The 22,139-nt window shown below is 41.9% G+C and overlaps 1 protein-coding gene across 2 annotated transcripts; it reads left to right on the top strand.

Moving 5' to 3' along the window:
- Positions 1–3,251: 3,251 nt before the first annotated feature.
- Positions 3,252–16,733, top strand: LOC310661374 (uncharacterized protein). 2 transcript variants are annotated; one of them, XM_083407219.1, is made up of 10 exons: positions 3,252–3,350; positions 3,975–4,064; positions 5,182–5,287; positions 7,085–7,441; positions 8,155–8,268; positions 9,121–9,204; positions 9,742–9,781; positions 10,955–10,993; positions 13,410–13,453; positions 14,711–16,733. In XM_083407219.1, the coding sequence occupies exons 3-10, from the start codon at positions 5,203–5,205 to the stop codon at positions 14,827–14,829; spliced, it is 882 nt and encodes a 293-aa protein (XP_083263345.1). In that variant the 5' UTR covers positions 3,252–3,350; positions 3,975–4,064; positions 5,182–5,202; the 3' UTR covers positions 14,830–16,733. The 2 variants fall into 2 exon arrangements, with proteins under 2 accessions (XP_083263345.1, XP_083263346.1); XM_083407220.1 differs by lacking the exon at positions 14,711–16,733 and adding an exon at positions 13,938–13,992.
- Positions 16,734–22,139: the final 5,406 nt, after the last annotated feature.

Consider the following 22,139-nt stretch of genomic DNA (forward strand, 5'->3'; position numbering starts at 1 on the left):
CGGGGGTTGTATAACTCCATCCCCTCCAACATTTCTCTAATGAAAATAGGGACATCCTAAGGAAAAGCAGGACATTCCAGGATCAAATCAGAAACTGGGATGGCTTCTCTAAATAAGGGACATCCCTGGAAAATACGGACTCTTGGAGGATCTGTATGTATATAGAAGTAGCTCCAAATCAAGTAAATCAATAAAAAATACTTAACTAACTCAGGTTCTGCCACCCCAAACCCCATGCTACACCCATCATGGCTACACCCATGCTTGTGTGGCAGTGGTACTCAGCCCAGGAAATCCTGCTAGCATCCCTGGTTGAATGTCCCTTCTCGGTGAAACTTGACTAGCACCAGATCTTCTAACTCTTAGATCCCAGGTGAAAACACTGTTGTTCTCTCAAGCACATAATGGAAAGGGGGCATAATGATGGCAGCAACCATATTTTTCTCCCTGAAAGAGAAGGCAACTGTGGCCTTATTAGGAACACCCAGACTTTCAGCCTACTTGGACCACCTGTTGCAAGTCTGTGTGTATGCTGAGGTGAGGGAGAAAATATGAGGCATTAAAACACAGCTTGGATTTATCTTGTAAAACTAGGTTTTTAAAAGCATCTTTGGAAATTCTGCCGAGTCCACCTGGGAAAGCACCACTGAAGAAGTTGAGACTCCTCCATCCAATGCCACATGAAGTTTTGTTTCAACTTCATCATAATCATTCAATTTATGTAGCTGTTAGCATTCCTTTTTCGAGAACTGTTATATAGCCTTTAGGTCATGTACATAAGAAGAGCACTGCTGGATCAAACCAAAGGCCTTTCTAGCCTAGCTTTCTGTTCTCACTGTGTCCAACCGCAAGATACATGTTTGAAGCCCACAAGCTGAAGCAGAGTGCAAGAGCAGATACCCTTCTCTGCAGACATAGTGACCACATTACAGGCAGAGATGAGTCTGGATAGTATATGTTTGCACAAGCTATTAAAAAAATTATTATGCTAATGGGTTAAACAGTACGTTAACGAAAACCTCAAAGGAAGAGAAAAAATGAGCAAATGTCCCAAAATAAATGTTATGCTGTAGCAATGTGGTCAGTTCTACAATCAGCCTAAAATACATTCTGAAGTTTGTTTGTTTTTTACTGTTCCCCTTCTGAGGATTTTGCCAAGACAACTTTCATACTTTCTCCTAATCCATGTAATTAGTGAGATTTTGGTATTGTTATTATTACTATTAATTATTTATTCAATTTATATACCACCCTTTATCTAAAGATCCCAGGGTGGTGTACAACATTAAAACATTAAAAATACATTACAGAACATCAATGATAAAAACATAGTAAAAAGCACACTGACAGACAGCCTGAAATGAGAAGCTACCTGACAGACAGGTAAGCTTCCTATTAAAATCCGGCTACGTGAGCTGCTCCCTCCATCCCAGTGAGACTCCTCCTGCAGCTCTTGCTGTTTAGGGATGTTCCTGTTACAGGTGGATGGAGGCACATAGTGTTGAAGTGCGTCATGATGGACCAGCAAGGCTTTGGCACCAAGGTCATGCTTGATAGTTGCCTGTTTGTACATATGGCCCATGATGGCCCTCATGGCTTATTTGGCCAATAGGCCTATGGGACACGTTTATCTTTTGGTTAATCAGGATTCCTCAACACTGATGCAGTTTCAATTTGGGGCATTGTTGCCCCAGGCCCTACACCACCAGATGATGTGACTATTTGGAATGCATTTATTCCGTATTGGAGCCAAGGCTGTGGCTTGATGGGCATGCCTACAGATCTTATCAAGGACATCAAGAGATGGCATTCCAGTGTTTACAAGTTACATATTAGGTACTCTCTGGTAACTCTCTCCTTTCTTTAGACAGATCTGGGCCAGTTGCCAGAGGCTTTCAGAGCTACACTATGAGAACAATCCCTCTTGTTCTGTGTGCAATGGAGGGATGCATCATCGGCTGTTGGTATGCAGTTACATTTGCCTGCCCATATTACTTTCCAGTGCGTAACTGGGAGAAGCATGCTTTGAGGAGAGCTACTGGCCACATTTTCTCACCTTGAGGTGCCTGGGTTCTTCCCCCACATCTTACGCATCCATTTGGGTGAGAATTATTTCGTTCAATGGACAGGAATTAACATCCTAGTGAGTTACGAAGGATCTTTGCTGGATCCATACTTTCTTTCCTTGGTTTGGTCTGAGTTCTTGGAGCCTTGTATGTGGCAAGAGGCACACCAACCAATCAAGGTGGATAGGGCCCACAGGAAGGTGAATTGCCTGTTTAAGGACTTTGTTTGGGGTAGGATCCACATTGATCTTCCCCACTATTTTTCAGGATGATGGGATTCACCTGACCAAGGCAGGCTGTGACTTATTTCTTGGGATCTGCAGAGGGCTGTTTTTGAATTTTGGTTTTATTTATAGAAGGCGTGAACTGAATAGAGTGATGGGGTGATCAATTGAGGTCATATTGGGTTAAAGGCACTCTTGGCCAGCCTACACTTTTTGGGTATCATTGGTGGTACTCTTATTATTGGCTTGCATGCTGAGGTGAACATCGGGGCAGCAGGGCCACAGGACACTGGGCATGTTCATATACACAAGGTGCTCGGAGCAAGGCTTCTTTGCAATGCCTTTCTCCTCTACGACCTCGGAGCAAGGCTTCCTTCCAATGCTTTTCTCTTATACCAGCAGCGATGCCTGCAAACATGCCCCCATGAGTAGGGAAGATCTTGAACCCTCCAAATTAGGGCTCTGCCCTGCCCAGACTGCATGTTTTTTGGCCATTTGCTTCTTTTGCAGAACCACTCTGCAGCAGTTGTCATTTTCTTTCTCCAGTTAAAACATTGTACTTGCAAATAGCATTGTCAGGAGGTACCCCCACCTGTGTCTTTACTAGCAGGAATTTCATAGTGAACCGAAGTTTTAAGTGATCTTAGCAGTAAGCAAACCCTATCTCTACAATACACCGTTTATCATATTGGCAAATATTCTGCTCATGCAAACATTACGTTTTATTGCTGGGAGGTGGTTGCTCAACTGAAGCAGAAGAAATGTAGGGTAGCTACTTACACATCACCAGAAAAGAGGCAAAAGAGGGCACATATTTGCATAAAATCAGCATGTGCTAACTCTGCCTGCAAGAGAAATGCTCTGCCACTGAGCTTCAGCCCTTCCCCTAAATTAATCTGTAATTTTATCTGTTTTTTCTGGCCAAGGTTCAGCAGCACTGAACCTGCTCTCACTCTGTAAAGAATAGAAGCGAAACAAACACCAACCACAGTTTTGTTTCTGGTAGTCAAGGACAGAGTGTTTTAATCACGATCGTGATTTCTTCTAAATCCAGGAAAAGGTAACTTCTTCCTTGTATTTTTTTTTAATTAATATTATTTTATTGTCAAAGGGTGTGACAGCATAGTTGCTTTTACAGATAATTCAAAGTGCATTATCACAGTCAGCAAGTGGGATTTCTTCTCATGATCATCCCCTTGAGCTTTTTCACCGTTCACACAATGTAAGGACACAATACACTCAGAATTATTGACCTAACATAACCCCCACTGTTGTCAGCAGAAACATTAAGTGTATACTTGGATATTCTAACCTGAAATCAAATTGGATTAAAAATGTGGTTAGATTATGTCCTAGTCTCAAATTGCCTTTTCTGAATTTCTTATAAAAGCAGTTTTATATATAATTTGCCTGTAGAAGAGAGAGAAGAAATGAAAGAGAGGATATGTGGAACAGATTTGAAGAACTTGAGCTACCTACAACTCTTTAGTGGGAGGAACCGAAACAGATACCAAAGGGGAGGGCTGTATTCACACACACCACTTCCTCTGCATCTAGTACACTACCCCTGTTGATTGGGGAGGTGGTCTACACACAATGTTAGCCACTATCCATATCTATCCTGTATAAAATGCTGCATTTTAATGCATTGCTCTCTTTCTCTCTCATTTCTCTCTTTCCCCAGCAAAATACATAGAAGTTACGTTTGAGAAAGCATCCAGGAAGTAGTTATTTTCCCAATGGATGAATGTGCAATTCTCAGTACCAGTGTGAGGTATGTGTACTTTGCAGTGGTTTGTATTACAGTATGTCTTCTAACGGCCAACAAGAACCGGACCTTTTAGTGCTCGCTTTCCCCTAATGTGTATATTTTTGTACACAGATTTTGGCTGGAGAACTGCATCACAAAAGCCAGTGTGAATTTTGAAGGATCGCTGCTTTTCAGTTTGTGTGTCTTTTTAGCAAGTGCAGATTAAGTAGAGTCACATTGAAATATGAACCAAACCAAATTTCTCTCCCATCCCTACCCAATACTATATAACAATAAAACAATCAAATTGAGGGAGGCAACCAACTACAAACCTAATCCCTGTAGGTTTATTTACTGCATGCTTTCAGGAAGTCAGAAAATAAAAATGTATCCATTTTGCTTCAACTCCTGAAAGCTCCCCTCCCTCTATAAACTGCAAAAAAAAAAAAAAAAGCTTCACATGGCTCTTGCTCCAGACTGACTGTACTCCTAAGCAGCAGCAGCAGTCCTGTTAGAGGGCAGGAATGCTCTGCAAAAATTTGTTTAGGTCCCCATTTTTCATGTGGCAATGTCCCTTATTGTCACGGCAATACCTCAGAAAGTGCATTACAGGATTTCTTCTTCAAAACCCCTCACCATCCAAAACCTCCCTAGCTGCAGAATGCCAGCAGATATTATTGGCGTTGATTTTGATACTTTTGTCGTAACCGTTATTTTACATTTCTCTTCACTCCCCCCAACCCGCCCCTATGGTCTGAGGTCAGATTTCAACAATGTAAAAATGCATTATGAAAAGTCAGTTAAAACATTTTACAACCAGAAAAATAAGATCAGCCCCAAAAGCAAATATCTGAAGTGTCAAAGGCCAAGGTAAAGAGACGTATCTTGTTGTGCATATGAGCAAGAAGGACTTCAAAATCCCTGCTACATTAAATTTCCACATGGAAGTAGCTATTGACAAAAGGGAGGGTTTTTTAACAAGCAAAAAAAATCACAGAATTAAAACATATTATTCTCCTTGACTTTGACACCTGGATTGCTTTGATTTGTTGGGGCAGATGGGGATGTAACATAGAGGGGCTTCAAAACACAAAGCATTTACTCCTAATTATGTTTGTTGGTGCTGTTGCTCATATTTCAGATCGGAGCTGTCTAAGGAAGGATGGGGGTCCATAAACCTCAAGAAATTATCCATCTCATTCTTGGTTCTTTCTACATTGTAGTCCTGGCACTGATCCCTTCATCAGGTAAAAAGTGTAGAGAAGCAGCAGCAAAATGTTATGTTGCCATGGACTTAGCCAAGAAGGACTTTTAGGCATGTTGTGACACAGAAATCAATGTGCGCATGGGGTTCTTATTGGTGGATCCTTGCAATTTCTCCTTTCCTGCTTGACAGTGGAGAAGCCATAGCAGAATTTGGAAAGGTGTCTGCCTCCATCTTGATTGTGTTCTCATTATACGACTGATTCTCATTGGGAAACTAGGAGCTGCAGTGACCCTGCAGAACAGCTAATTAATTCTTTTTGCCTCCCTACATCTTACTCTCATTTCAAGTAGGAGTAAGCAATGACATGTTCAAAGACAAGGTGGGGCAGTCACTGTTAAGCAGGAGGATGTCTCAGTAACAGATGAGGCTTTGGCGTGAGAAGGGTTCAGTGAGCAAACTAGTTTTGTTTGATAGCAGCCTACCCTTATACAGTGGTACCTCGGGTTAAGAACTTAATTCGTTCCGGAGTTCCGTTCTTAACCTGAAACGGTTCTTAACCTGAAGCACCACTTTAGCTAATGGGGCCTCCTGCTGCTGCTGTGCCGCACTACACAATTTCTGTTCTCAACCTGAAACAAAGTTCTTAACGCGAGGTAATATTTCTGGGTTAGTGGAGTCTGTAACCTGAAGGTTATGTAACCTGAAGCGTATGTAACCCAAAGTACCACTGTACTGAATTCAGACTACTGATCCATCTAGGTCAATATTGTTTGCACTGACTGGCAGCACCTCTCCAGAATTTCAGACAGGGTTCTCTCCCAGCTCTACCTGCCAATGCTGGGGATTGGATCTCTGACCAGCATTCCCCACTATTGAGCTGCACACACTCACCTCCTTCATACAGGTGATTTAAAGGCTTTTCCTGCTTCTATCATCTCAGCTACCTCTGCTGCTGAGGCTATGAACTTATTTAAGACCTTGACTGACAGATTGCAAGACTACTTGAGAACTGAGATCAAGAGTAGTGGCTCACAAAGATCGTTGGGATCTTCCAGCTGGTTTGACAAAGACTGCAAACAGGCCAAAAGCCAGCTAAAGAGAGTCTACTGTAAATACAGGAACTCTAATAATAATAAAATGTTGTTGTTGTTGTTGTTGTTGTTTCCCTGCCCATCTGGCTGGGTTTCCTCAGCCACTCTGGGCGGCACCCAACAGAATATTTAAAACACGATAAAACATCAAACATTAAAAACTTCGCTAAACAGGGCTGCCTTCAAATGTCCTCTAAAAGTCAGATAGTTGTTTATTTCCTTGACATCTCACAGGAGGGTGTTCCACAGGGCAGACTCCACTACCAAGAAGGCCCTCTGTCTGGTTTCCTGTAACTTCACTTCTTGCAGTGAGGGAACCGCCAGAAGGCCCTCAGAGCTGGACCTCAGTGTCCAGGCTAAATGATGGGGGTGAAGACACTCCTTCAGGTATACTGGGCCGAGGCCATTTAATTCATACCTTCCCCGATAGTGATAATCAGATAGTGTAGCCATCAGCGAATAACCTCAAAATGAACCTTAAAAATGGTATTAGGTGCAAGTGTACCAAACATCTGTAGACAAGTCTGGCCCATTCATCCAGTGAGATAAAGGCTACCTGTTCCTCTCAATCAGAATATTCCCCAATCTCACTGCTCACCTCCATGTACACAAAGTCATGGGGAGGGAAAATATTTGCCCCTTCTGTAGGGAATCCAAACCCCGAGATGTACCATTTGGGAAAACGTTTCAACCTCAGACTTGGTGGTGCTGTTGTTGCCTTTAATATTTTTGATTCTTTCCCCCAGACCATTTTGAACTGAACTCTGCCCTATTTGTCATTGGGTATGTGGGGCAAGATGTCATCTTGCCATGCCAGAGCTCTTCTGGGGCTCTGCCACAAAACGTGGAAGTTCAGTGGAAAAAAACTGTAGATGACAACACGGAGAACATCTACCAGTTCACAGCTTTCACTGGCCAGGAAACATTTGGGCAAGGCTATGAGTCCAGGGCAGTGTTTGCCACAGAGGGACTGGACACTGGAAATGTTTCCTTGATGCTGAAAATGGCCAAAAAGTCTGATGAAGGAAGCTACAGCTGCATTGTCAAGACCAAAGACTGGGGTGCTCAGACCCAAACTGTTCTGGTTGTTGAATCTTCAAAAGGTATGAATCACAATGTAGGACGGGCACAAAGGAAATAGCTCAGGCCTAACTTTTGCATTTGTGGTGTAAAATTTAAAGCTACAGTAATCACTAGAGATGACCTCTCCTTCACAAAGGAAGTCCTATTTGAAGGCACCCCCTCTTTGAAAAGCTTCCCAGTCCAAGACTGGTTTAAAGATGAAGAGCCATAAGAGGGAAAGCAGTGGCCTTGAATTTGATCATTAACAGTTAGTGACTGCTCAGCAAACTGAGCAGGAACCTGGGTCATCTGTTCACTAGGGCACAATGTATTTTATCTTTTTTAGTTGGTTCATGTGGGCATGGGAGGGGGTTAACAAAGGAAAACAGTCCCCCTTACAACTATATTTCCCACTACTCTCTTTGCAACATCATAATCTAATCAGCAAAGAAAGGACCTGGCTGAGCTTCTGAATAATGTGTTATCATAGTCCTCTCCATTGTCCTCCATGAGTTCCTGCTGCCACGACTGATACTGAGTCCCTGGATAGATGGCAATGACTCCAAAAATCTCAGAACTCAAGTGGTTCCATTTAAAATGGTTAACATTTTTAAAATATCTGCTGCCTGATCAATTAGGAACCTATTTTTAATCAATGGAAAGGTTTTCAGTTGATTAATCATACTGCCTGATTGTCTGACTATCATAGCATGTAAAAAGGCATCCCTTATTCTCTGCCATTTCTTTCTTTCAGGCAACAGTACCTCAGAGAATTATTGTTCCTGCACTGCCTTGTGGGTGACATTTGTCTTTCTCCTTCTTGCTCTTCTCGCTCTTGCAGTCACTGTTTGGACATTCATACACAAAGGTACCGTATAAATCACTCTCTCTAATAGTGAATTCATGTGAGGAGTGGAGTGCAGACAGTGAGGCCAATTTGCATAAAATATTGGGGGCCCCAGGTAAGCTCCTCTCCACATAATCGATCACAAGATGCAGTGTACACACACCGTTTGCATGGCAATGCCCATCAATTTTGGGGGGCAGCTCCCTCAAATATTTTATTGGGGGGCAAAGAGCCCTCAGACCTTAGGAGTTGGCTCCTATGAGTGCAGATAAGATTGCAGCCAAAGCAGAGACCCAAGAGAGATTTATCTACATGCTCAGAGTAATTACAAGGCAATGGTGGACCGTGGTTTTTCACATTTCAGTGGTCTCCCGTGTGACGCCCAAATCTGGCCTTCTGTAGGACTTCATAGTTGTGTCGCCTGCTGCAGTGTCCCAGAAGCTCTGTGCCTAGTGTGGCCGAACCAGTCATGCTCCCCTAGATCTGCATCTGCACAAGGTCTGCAGATGTACAAAAAAAAAATCCAACAGAGGGTACAATCCCCCTCAAATGGCTTATAGAACAGATGACTAATCTGTGATTTTAACAGTACTGTAGCTGGATTACAATTCTCATCATCCCTGATGATGCTGGCTGAGGCTAGAGTCCAGCAATATCTGAACAGGCACAAGTAGACTACCGCAATCCACAGAATTTATCCACGCTTACATCCTTGCCTTGGGACTTTTACTGTAGAGACCTACAGGTCTATATTCCGTAGTTGGTTGCAAATAAAAATATCCATTAGGGTATTCTATTCTGGTGGTGCCCTTAGATGCCAAGCTAGATTGGACTTCTTTGTGATTCCCCCCGACCCCTGCCCCACATCTCAAGGTGCCAGAGAAAAGGAAACTCTCTCACGGAATGAAGAGCAGAGTGCTAAAGAAGAAAAAGAGGAAATAAAGGAAGAAGAAGAAGGTATGTCTTGTAAAATCTGTCTGCTTGTAAACAACCATTTGATCAACTGAAAACACGGCCACATATTCAATTTTGGTATTTAAAAGGAGAAATATGAACCATCAAGATTACCCCTTTGCTAAACCAAGAGGCATTTTCTGCCAGCCTGAGCCCCACATTAAGCCCGGGACATTATCTGGGGTGTGGGTAGGTGGTCCAAGCACCTCCCTATAACTGATTTGTGGGTTAGGGACTGAATAGAAACAATGCCCCGTGCTGAATGGAGACTTGATTAGCTCTACTGATCAGAGGGAAGTGGTGTGAAACAATGTCTCCAGAATCACACCATCAACCCCATCCACACGTAAAGCAGGATGGTGCTTGTGTACACCCAGCAACTATGCCACTCTAAATGGTATTTGTGGAAAGTCCCTCAGTCAGTCAAATCCCTGCTGTAGGCAGGCCACTCAACCCGAGAGACCTGGATCATTCCCTCTGTTAGGAGATTGGTGGGCCATATCGCTTAGAATGAAAACCATATGCATTTCTGTTTTTTAGGACTATTTCCAGAAAACAGAACATTGCAGGAAGAAAAAAAGTATGCCTTATAAAATGTTTCTGCTTTCAAACAACCATTTGATCTGATTAAAATATAACCCTATATATCATTTCTCTTTTGTTTGTGACAAAACACGTTGTGTTCTGCATAGTTGTACTTTGAAACGCATGAAAACAAGGTAGACTTTCTTTCTTTTTAACCTTTATTAAGTTATTGTAGAGGTACAATAGGAGATTCCACAAAACAGAACACCAGAGAGAGAGAGAGAGAGAGAACTACTTGCCTGTTGAATAAAATAAATTGTCAATAAACATACTTTTAGTTATAATTAGCAGAATACAAGACAATGAGCTTGAGTGGTGGGAGGGAATCAGAAAGTTCTGCACACTTTGTATCATGCAGCATATTCAGATGGTCCTGTAAAGAACAGCCCAAATCTTCCTTTGTAATCATCCTTCAATGAGAACACAGAAGGGAGTGTGCACTCTTCTTATTTGTAATTATATGCGTAATGCTAAAAGCACATCTGGGGGGTGAGATCTGAACGTAGATATAACTCCGTCTTCTCCTTTTATAAAATCTAGTTACGAGATTCTCACACTCTGGACTATTGAACTGGGGAATTGTTTAGGGGGGTTTTGTTGCTGCGGAGGGACGTTTCGCTATTCATGGGGGGGATTTGTATCTTTGTTTTGTATCTTATGATGGTTGATCTTGTGATAGTTGATCTTATAAAGAATTGTTCGGTTTGGTTTTATACTTATTGATGTTCTATTAATTGTTTATGAAGACCTTAGTTATGTTAGGAAACTGGTGTCTGGATTGAGAAATGTTACGTGAATATCTTCCCCGGCCCGTACTTTCTCCTGTGTTACTCCAGCCAGTAAATATCAGCGTTATGAGCATGCACAAATAGCGCTTTCAGGGCTGCTTTTCTCTCTTTGGGGGGGTTTTCATGCCTAGTATTCTGGAATTCTAATTTTGTAGAAGTACAGGAGATTCAAAGACAGACTATATGTCTGCCTGTCCTGTGTCTGCAGCTAATGATTGCTATCAGCAGAGGAAGCAACCCTCTCTGTCAGGCAAATCCCTCCTGTTAGGCATGCCACTAACCCTAAGGGACCTGGATCATTCTCTCTATTAGGGGATTGCAGGCCATATTGCTTAGAATGAAAACCATATGCTTTTCACTGTTTCCATTTCTGTTTTTAGAACAATTAAAAGAAAACAGAAAATTGCAGGAGGAAAAAGGTATGTCTTATAAAATGTTTCTGTTTTAAAACAACCATTTGATCCAATTACAATATAACCACATATGCCATTTTTCTTTCTTTGTGACAAAACACATGAAAGAAGTCGGTATTAGATTGGAGGGTTAAGGTGCACATTGGCAGGCATTCCGTTAGTTAGGGGCCTTAGATTAAGCCACAATGATGACACCAACACAGAGTTTTAAAATCGCTGGGCCTGAAGGTTTTGTTCTTCCCTCAATCACCATCTGCCATTGCCTATGTTTCCCTCAGTTTTGTAGCTTGCCTTTGTCATTTTTGTATTAAAAAATAAACCATCAAGATTATCCCTGTGCTATGAAGCATTTTCTGCCAGTCTGAGCCAAACATTAAACACAGGACATTATCTGGGGTGGAGCATTCCAAGCTCTTCCCTGTAACTGATTTGTGGGTTAGGGGTTGATGTCAGAAACCTGGCTCTCCAGGACCCAGCAAATGAGGCAGGAGACGGGGTAGGAGAGGAGAGTCAACCACCAGAAGAGACAGGAAGCTTGTCTTTTCAAAATGACACCCCATTTCTAGACCTGGCACTCCCTTATCAACGGGAGAGGGAGGGCTGGAAGAGAGCCCAGACGAAGACAGTCTGCCAAGGGGTCGGGTGACTCCGGAACCACTCTCTAGTGACAGTGATGGAGAGCCAATTAATACTCTTAGTCCAAAGTCCCAATGTTGGGCACACCTACAGGAAGAACTTAAACACAGAGGCAGGCTTAAGAGGTTTTGGCACCGATCTTGTTGGAAACATAAGCAGAAAGACTCAGATTCAAACATCTTTGATGTGTGGTGGATGTGTGTGAGAGCAGCTCTGTGAATATGCTTGTAAATAAGGCTCAGTTGAACTGATAACCGTTCCCGTGCTTCCTGGACTGTTTGCTGCTGACGATCATTATAGCTGAATGGAAACACTGTCCCCTGCTGAATGTAGCCTTGATCAACTCCTCTGTGACTCTCTGTTGGTAGTGAGAGACTAAGCTAAGTCTGATTGGGTGCCCCACTCCATACATAGTTTCTATGGTGTTCTGTCTTACCTATTAAGGACCGACACCCCAGTATCTCCTGCATCTTCTTATTCAGATCTCTTAACTGCCACATAATTACTGTACTTGGACTTCCTTGTCCACTGCTCTGGTCCACAGCTGAGGCAACAAAAGAAACCCTGCAGCTGTTGCCATTTCTTTTTGGCTGGTCCTAATGAAAGTATTAAGGGACACGGGTGGCACTGTGGGTTAAACCACAGAGCCTAGGACTTGCTGATCAGAAGGTCGGCAGTTCGAATCCCCTTGACGGGGTGAGCTTCTGTTGCTCGCTCCCTGCTCCTGCTAACCTAGCAGTTCGAAAGCAAGTCAAAGTGCAAGTAAATAGGTACCGCTCCAGCGGGAAGGTAAACAGCGTTTCTGTGCGCTGCTCTGGTTCACCAGAAGTGGCTTAGTCATGCTGGCCACATGACCCGGATGCTGTACGCCGGTTCCCTCAGCCAATAAAGCAAGATGAGCGCCACAACCCCAGAGTCAGACACAACTGGACCTAATGGTCAGGGGTCCCTTTACCTTTACCTTTAATGAAAGTATTGCCCAATTGTACATCTGGATGTTTCTTTTGATGCACTAATAGAGTTACCTTTGTTTTTCACGTACCTTTTAGATTTTAAATTAAATGTTAGATTATGTAATTCATGCATTCATTCATTATATTTCTGTGCTGCTTTTCACTCACATGAGTCACAAAGTGGTTTACAAACAATAACGTAATAGAACATCACAATCACAACATAAAGCACACAAAATAATTTACAACTCATCAGTAAAACAACCACTTTCTATAACAACTAACAAAACAACAAAATAACAAATCAGATTAAACAGCAGAACCACAAAGAAGTCATAATCTAAAATTCACAAAGCATGACAGCACTCATAATCCACAAAACAATATTAACAACATTAACAAACAGCAAAAGGAAACTAAGCACTGTTGAATTCATGCACACACACTGCCCCACCCCGATTGACTCACAGGCTGGATCTATATGCATCAAAGAAGCTTCAAGTTTCAGTTAAGTGCATTGTAAACTTTTTAATGAGAAATCGGCTTAGCAAAAACGGGACTCCACATCGCCATCTGGTGTCACAGTGTTATATTGCATATACTATGAATACAAATCGCTTTTTCTTTACCAATCTAGCCGAGTCCATAGTCTTACAGTCAGTTCATCGAAAAACATATACAAATAATGCCTATACCACACTCAGTGGTATTTGTAGAAATCCCCCCGTCATATCTATGCCACTCACCTCAAGGGACCTGAATCATTCCTTCTATTAGGGGATTGGCAGGTGATATTGCTTACAATGAAAACCATATACATTTCTCTTTTTTAGGACTACAGTATTAGAAGAAAACAGAAAATTGCAGGAAGAAAAAGGTATGCCTTATAAAATGTTTCTTCTTTCAAACAACCATTTGATCCAATTAAAATATAGCCATATATTCCATTTCTCTTTGTTTGTGGCAAAATACATGAAAACAATACCGGTAGGTATCAGTTTGGAGGGTTAAGGTGCTCAGTAGTGGGCATTCATTTAGTGAAGGGCCTTCGATTAAGCCACAATGATGATACTGGCACAGAGTTTTAAAGATCACTTGGCCTGAGCATTTTGTTCTTCCCTTGATCACCACCTGCCACTACCTACATTCTCCTCAGTTGTATAGCTTGCCTTCGTCATATTCACATTCAAATTTTATATATATATATATATATATATACACACACACACACGCATATGATCTGTGGTGTGTGGAGAAGTGCTGTGGGCCAGCTCATTGGATAGCTTGTGCCAACATTGCTGGTTGTTATGTGAAAAGAACTACTTACTAAGAATTGCTTTTCTTCATTCCTTTATTCACAGAGTTTTGAGTGGCTTGTTCCTTCAGACGTGAGAACAACATACTTTTTTCTTTCTTTTTTTTAGACTTTATTGAGTATTTGCAAAGGTCCATTGGGAGATACCACAAAACAACACCATAACAAAATGAAACAAAAAATATGGGAAGAACCACTTGTCTGCTAAATAAAATAGTCAATAAACCAAATGCTCCAACTTCAGGGGGCTGAGGCTCTGAGTTCTCCCAATCTTTTTTTAGGGGGCTGCCCCCCCCCAACTGTTGAGGCCGACTATTGAGTAACCGCCAGAAGGCCCTCAGAGATGGATGATTCTTTCATTTGTCATCAGCGCTCTTTTTGAGGCAATATGCACCGGTATGCTGTACTGCCACCTCTTTTCCCCCAGCCACCATCGTGCCAGCGCCATTTGCCCTCCCACCTGCTTGCTTGCTTGCTTGCTTGCTTGCTTGCTTCCGTACACACTTTGCTGCTTCTGCCACTGCTGCCCTGCAGGAATGACCTCCCAGAGGAACTTTGGCACAATCCTTTTACAATCTCAAAAGCGCCTTCCTCTGCTCTGGCGCATCCTTTTTCCAGTCGACAGACACCTTCCTGGAAGGCACTTTGGAGATCATGAGGAAATATGTCCCATTGACCTCCATAGGATTTACTTCTGAGTGAACATCCCTAGGAATGGGATGTTGAATTGAAATTTCTATTTATCACATGGTACAATGGCAGCTTGTTGAACGTGACGTCGTTTTGTTGAACGTGAAATCTGTTTTCTTTACTTTGCAGTTGACGTTGTCTTCGACCCAGAGTCAGCTCCCTCACAACCGGAAGTGTCCAGAGTTAGGAAAAGTGTTTCAGACACAGGAAATATTTCTAAGCTTTTTTTTACTAAAGTGATATGTTAACCCTCCATACCTTCATTGTGGCAGCACACAGTTTTTCTGAAGACAAAGATTAATGGAAAGTGGAAGTTGGCCGAAAAGAAAATTGGGACTTAGGGGTTGCTTCTCATTCTGTTCATAGAAAAAGGAAGGCCAAACTGCGTCCTGAGAATGGCTACTGGGTCATAGGACTTGATGGTGGGAAAGATTACTGGGCTCACACAAAGCCAAGGACCCATCTAGAAGTGACTGGAAATATTACAAATATAGGAATGTTCCTAAATAAGGAGAAAAGTTCCAGAACCCTATCTTTTTATGACGTCCACACAAGAAGTAAATTGCACACTTTCTGTATCTCCTGTCCTGACAAGCTTTATCCTGTCTTGTCTATGGGCCTGGTAACTGCAGAGATAGATAGCTGGAAAAATAAATATTCCATTGTTTAAAGATAAGCAGATTATTCAGAAAGATGAGAGGAGGGAGTGCCACACCTTAGTTCCATCAGCATCATGGATGAATAATTTTGCATATACTTCTCACAGATAAGTTCTCAAACTCCAATGCCAAAGCAAGTCTTGACTTGCCTAGATGAACCATAACGTGTGAGATTACCCATAAAGAATGTGCATTTCTTGTGGATCCTGACAGTTATTCATGGACAATTTACTTGACAGATTCAATTTACTTGACAGAAAGACTTATACAACAAACATTGTAACTGGAGATTTTTATCCCAGTCTGTACAGTGGTACCTTGGTTCTCAAACTTAGTTCATTCCGGGAGTCCATTCGACTCCCAAAACCATTCAAAAACCAAGCCACAGCTTCCGATTGGCTGCAGGAGCTTCCTGCACTCAAGCGGAAGCTGCGTTGGACGTTCCACTTCCAAAAAACATTCGCAAACCAGAACACTTACTTACGGGTTTGCAGCATTCGGGAGCCGATTTGTTCAACAACAAAGCCGTTTGGGAACCAAGGTACCACTGTATATGTTTTGGGAATTAAATTGTGTGTTTTTTAATTAATTTTTTTTTATTAATTTTCAATTACAGTCCAATAACAGCCTTATTATAACAATACGAATTTATAATACAATTATTAATACCAAATTATATTATTTAGCTAAAGTCCGTCCCCCCACGTGCTAGATGTGATGGTTTCATGGTTTTCTTTACTTCTGCATTCAAAATCTTATTAATTCCAATTACATTCCAGTCATAATAATAATCCCTCATACAACAACTGCAATATTAATAACTTCTATTTGTGCTGACACATTAAATGATTTATAAAACTACAAGTGAGGAACTCAAACTATATCCTATATCTTTCTGTGTGTGGCAATTATTCTGTCCATGGTGTTCCTTCCTGTCCTTGTAAGGTGTTATGTCTTTCCTTCCCCCGGTTGTTGCTGTTATGCATCTTGCCTTGGGTGAAGCTGATATCCCACTGTTCCATAAATTTCTCATTTGCTCCGTCCCATGCTTCATTGTTATGCAACTTTAACAACAGCTGCAAAAGTCACTCTGTCCCAGTAAATATTACCTGTTGTCAACATTTTTCCTCTCAGCCTGGGAAGAAGAGAAGTCTGTCGAACTGCAGATGACTCAGTAAAGAACCTTATCAGCTCCTAGGGTTTCCTTCCTCCCAACTGAAGATATATGAGCAATTATACTTCTAATTCAATTAAATTCCAAGTCCTCTAAGCGTTATTCAGTTCACTTCATAAATAATAAAGGATGGGGAAGAGTCAGCTCTAAATTTCCATTGTATACCTTTTGCAAAATAGAGCTTCCCTCACTTTTTCCTTTTTTGTGGTGGAATGATGGTGGAAAGATACATGATTTGAGCTTAATAAATACAGCAATGATGGGGTAAATGTAACTTATTTTTTGTTTTCGTTGCTTATATTAAATTGATGTTTTATTCGCTGGTTTGTTGTTTCTAAAATGACATTTTGCAAGCTAATTTCAGGGCCCTCTTGCTCCAAAAGATACATATATTTCATTCAAGGAAGTACCGTACATAAAGAATCTGGGAGAAGCTGGTAAGACAGACCACCTTCTTAACACCCTGAAGAGCTATCACCTATCAGTATGGACAATACTAAACCACACACTCAAATAGTCTTGAGCTTCAATAAGACACTTCCTAGGTATTTTTAGGCAGCTCCAAATTACAAACTAATTACAGTGGTACCTCAGGTTAAGTACTTAATTCGTTCTGGAGGTCCATTCTTAACCTGAAACTGTTCTTAACCTGAAGCACCGCTTTAGCTAATGGGGCCTCCTGCTGCTGCCACGCCGCTGGAGCATGATTTCTGTTCTCATCCTGAAGCAAAGTTCTTAACCTGAAGCACTATTTCTGGGTTAGCGGAGTCTGTAACCTGAAGCATATGTAACCTGAAGCGTATGTAACCTGAGGTACCACTGTATGTGGTTTATAAAAATTCATTGACAGTAATGTACAAAAAAATCAACAACTTCTTAAATGGGAAAGAACACTCCTTTCAATAATATATCTGGCCCCATCTGACTCCTGTGTTCTGTGATGGTTTGAAGGAGGAGCACAAACGAAGTGAATTTCTGAACATGCATAGGTTCCGTGATGGGTTACAGAGTCCTTCAAGATCAGGATTTTCAAATGTAGAAAAGTCTACACACAAAACTATATGTGTGTAGATTCCTCAGTCCATGTTTAATGTTTTATTGTGTTTTTAATATGTGTTGGAAGCCGCCCAGAATGGCTGAGGCAACCCAACCAGATAGGTGGAGTATAAACAATGAAGTGATGATGATGTTCTTCTTGTATTCCTTGGTCTTCATTTGAGTATGTTAGCCTACCTAACTTCTGATTGGTGGTGCAGTGATATTAAAAGTGTGACAGTTACCTAAAGTACCACCCCCCCACACACACACACATGACCAGAAAGGTCACCAAGATTATCAAATAAGAATTTGCTGAAATCATCCAGCAATACCCCAAAAGCAGGCCTTCTCCATAGTGAGTCCAGGGTTTGGGAGTCCAGGGTCTAAAATTAAATAACAGCACCACTGAAATCATGAGATCAAATTTTGGCCACTCTGTGCATGCTTGTTGTGACATTTCACAGAAGGAGTCTGGGCCAAAGATAAAATAAGTGATGCTAAGTGGCTGAGCAACAATGGAGCTACGTGACCAAGACCAGCTGTGGCTGCAAGAGATTTTTTAAAAATAATAATAATAATACACTGCTAATGAGACCATGAGAGTTTTTTGCACCTTTACTTTGGAAAACGTCTCTGATGTAACACAGTATTTTCCATCTGACTTCTTTCCCATTTAGCAAATACTTGACAGCAAATACTTGACAGCCTGTCATTTTAAAACTTAAACATCAGAGGGAGCTAAACACATACAGCTTGTTGCAGAATTGATTTTTATTTTTTAACAAATCTGACTGTACTTCTCAGGAGGCAAGTACTGTCTATATGAAAACACCTGTAACAGTCCAGAATTATTATTATTTTAAAGCGGGGAGTGGAATTTGGATCAAAACCCAACAAAAGAGACTGTGTCTAATCCTTAACCTGCATGCATCCCCTCGCCACAATTTCAAATGTGAAATTGCAGCAACACGGCAATAGCCCATCTCATCCTTCAATTTATAACTTCTTCATTCACTTTTTAAAAAGAGCAAGATCCCAATGCCCTCACAGGTGGTTTAGCAATTATGTCACCTCTGCTCAGGAGATAATAAAATTATTATTAATAACAATACTAATAATAATAATAATTAGTAACGCAGGTGGTGCTGTGGTCTAAACCACAGAGTCTAGGGCTTGCCAATCAGAAGGTCGGTGGTTCAAGTCCCCGTGACGGGGTGAGCTCCCGTTACTCGGTCCCTGCTCCTGCCAACCTAGCAGTTCGAAAGCATGAAGTGCATTTAGATAAATAGGTGGGAAGGTAAACGGTGTTTCCATGCACTGCTCCGGTTCGCCAGAAGTGTCTTAGTCATGCTGCCCACATGACCTGGAAGCTGTCTGCGGACAAAACGCCGGCTCCCTTGGCCTATAGAGCGAGATGAGCGCGCAACCTCAGAGTCATCCACGACTGGACTTGTCAGTCAGGGGTCCCTTTACCTTTACCATCACAGAGATTTGAAATTTCCTGGTTCCTTTAGTTAAATCTTTTTCTTTTACTGTCCCAGAGGAGAAGCTATGTTTTTCTTTTCCAACAGACATTCAACGTTCTGTGGTTACTACCCAGTCTTCATTGGGCTGTTTGTATTTGTTTCTCGGGGGGGAGGGGCTAAATAATAATAATAATAGTTTTCCATACCTTGGGGTTCCCTAAAGCATATCAGTACTTCTCTTTTGCTTCTTGGTGGCATCATTTTAGCTCCAACCCTGTTAGGACACACTACCTGAGTTTGATATTAGGAGGAGTGATGAAGAAATCCAAGATTTTAGTATAGTCATGATTGCTAAGCAGAATGCCCACCCAGAAACAAAAGATAACAGTAAAGACACAAGACTGTGCCTTTCTAACTTAGTTCTTACTTCATGCAAGATCGTAGGCTGTTACCAAGAAGTAGCATAGCCCACTATTAATACTGCAAGCCAAACGTGAGGCTGAAGTTGGTTTTGATTTGTAGCCAGGAAACAACCATCAGATTCCCAGCCCAAATCCAGCACTTATATTGCCTACAGAAACCTTGCGCTCCTTTAAATTAAATGCAGGCATGCGGTCCTATTCAATGTTCAAAAGCTAAACAAACAATTTAAATACAAAAAGAGATGCGAGTTCAGAAAAGGAACGAGTTCCTGTCTATGCTGCTATCGTTTGGTGGGGAGGGATGGACGTTTCTGCCCAATCAAAGCAAACATCCGAAAGGTCTGTAGATTTTCCCCGAGCATCTAAACCAGGAAATGGACCCTGCGCGTCAGTCTACCCTTCCAAGTCTATGGCGATCTCATGTTCAGCCCCAGGGGCTTGTGGGAAGGCATCTCAGCCCCCACCCACCGAAGAAGTTAAAGAGCCTGCGCAGGTTTAAAGGCTCGCAGTAGCTGCAAGGCTGCAAGCTACACAAACCGGCTTAAGCAGCTTGCTGAGCCAATAGGAGCAGCTGTGTGTGAAAGAGCCCTTTCACAAACCACGGGGAGAAGCAATTGGGAGCAGCCAGTTTTGTGAAGGCAGCGTAGCCCCAAGGCACACACTTAGAGCTTTGTTTTTTAACAAGGAATGCTGCACCAATGTAGGAGGATAAAATTCAAAAAAAGTATTTGCACCACCTTTTCTGCACACAGATTGCTGCATCTGGGTAGCTTACACACTTTATCCTGCCTGGATTATTTACTCCTTTTCTGAGAAACTAACACAGATGACTGCCAAATTAAAGAAGTCCTAACTTTGTAATGTTCTCTATTATGCTCACTCACTTCGCTGTCCTGCAGATGTTCCTCATCCTTTCCATTACTCCCATTCTACTCTGGGCATTCTTTTGTTTCTAATCTCTTGCGCATATTCACCTATTCCTCAGTTCCAACTACAGTGGTACCTCTAGTTATGAACTTAATTCGTTCTGGAGGTCTGTTCTTAACCTGAAACTGTTCTTAACTAGAGATGTGCTTTCGCTAATGGGGCCTCTTGCTGCCACTGCGCTGCCGGCACACGATTTTCGTTCTCATCCTGGGGCAAAGTTCTCAACTCAAGGTAACTCTTTCAGGTTAGTGGAGTTTGTAACCTGAAGCGTTTGTAACCTGAAGCGTTTGTAACTCGAGGTACCACTGTATCTGCTTTTCTTGTTTGTCCCCCATCACACATGCTGTGTAACCCCATCTACTTCCAAATCTCACAGAAATAAAAGTTTCCTCCATCCCTACCTCTTAAAGATGGAGTCTTGCAAATATAAAGTTGAACATATTTAATACAGTAATGGCAACCAGCTGCCTCTAGGCAAATTTGGCTTTAGAGCAGGAAAGTGTTAAAAAGAAATAAATCCAAACAGGAGGCATGCAAACAGCAGAAGAAACAGCAAGAGAAACTTGTGGTAGATCAGATGTTGGAACTTTGGGAGCAGGGAAACCTAGGTTCAAATCTGTACTTGTTGACTGGTCTTGAGTAAGTAGCTATTGAAAGCTAGTATGCTGTAGGAACAGTGCTGCATTTGGGCCATGGAGACCTCAGTTCAAAGCTTCACCCTGCCATGAAGGTCTTTGCATGACCTTGGGCCAATTGGGATCCTACAGGGTTGTTGTGAAGATGAGGAGGGGCAGGGAAGTCCCATGCATGCCACCCAAAATATGGGCTAAAAATGCAACATATACATCAATGGCCAATGCTCTGTTTTATCTCATGGTTGTTCTGAGGATAAAAATGGGATAATCCTGGAGGAATGGTGCAATATACACATGATAAATAAATAAAAGAAAGAAAGAATCGAGGAGTTTAATAAAGGAAGAACTACGTCCCTAGAACTACTGGGAGGCAGTGCCAAACTCAGCTAGGACTTTTTTATCAGCCTCAGGTATGCTGTTTTGGCGAGTGCACCTGTATCAAATTACACTCTGCAACTAGCTCTGGGCCCTTTGTTCTGTGCCAGTCTCTCTATACTCACCGGCATGCATATAAATATTTAGGAAATGGTAATGCTTGACAGCTGTTTAGTAATAAGGAAACAGACACTGCCTGCAGAATTAACCACAATAACACTTAATGGGCAGGTGCCGGGCAGGGTGTATTTACAGCTTTTTTGGCAGGTGATTTTGAAGTATAGGAACGGTGCAGTAAACACTGGTAAGAGCTAGACTGTGCTTGTAATGCATATTCCTGTGCCTCGGCAAGTCAAAAAAAGAAACTTGTGTATGGTACTGGCACTCCTCACATTGAACGGCGAATAGTGCTAATAATATCATGTGTATGTAAATAAAAGGAGATTTTATTAGATTTTATTTATTTCAGTTTTGCAAAACTTTTTAGGAATTGAACAGGAGCTGGAGGTGAGCATTGAGGTCAACAGGTTTGCTAACAATGCCAAGTTATTTAAGGTGGTGAAAATACAAAGCAAATGTGAAAAGCTCCAAACACAGATCTCTCCAAGCTGAGTGAATGGACAATAAAGCCAGATGAATGGCAAATGATGTTCAGTGCAAACTAAGAGCTGTGTGATCACACTGGGGCAAAAAGCAAACAGAAAAGCCACCCCCCACAATCTTAGTTTTGCATATATTGAACTGACAGCGACTGATCAGGAAAGAAATATTGGGACTGTTGTAACAAACAACTCCATGGAAATGGCTGTGCAATGTACAGCAGCCATGAGGTTGGTGGATTCCACACTAGGAATTATTAGGA

This window comes from Podarcis tiliguerta (assembly GCF_965153285.1).
Source record: "Podarcis tiliguerta genome assembly, chromosome: 13".
In the NCBI taxonomy this organism is placed as follows: Eukaryota; Metazoa; Chordata; class Lepidosauria; order Squamata; family Lacertidae; genus Podarcis; species Podarcis tiliguerta.

Bases quoted from the DNA above. Each gene is read 5' to 3' on its own strand.
- LOC310661374 (XM_083407219.1), top strand. From the start codon at position 5,203: ATGGGGGTCCATAAACCTCAAGAAATTATCCATCTCATTCTTGGTTCT. The intron at 8,269-9,120 runs GTACCGTATAAA...CCACATCTCAAG, and splicing joins TTGGACATTCATACACAAAG to GTGCCAGAGAAAAGGAAACT. The intron at 9,205-9,741 runs GTATGTCTTGTA...TCTGTTTTTTAG, and splicing joins AATAAAGGAAGAAGAAGAAG to GACTATTTCCAGAAAACAGA.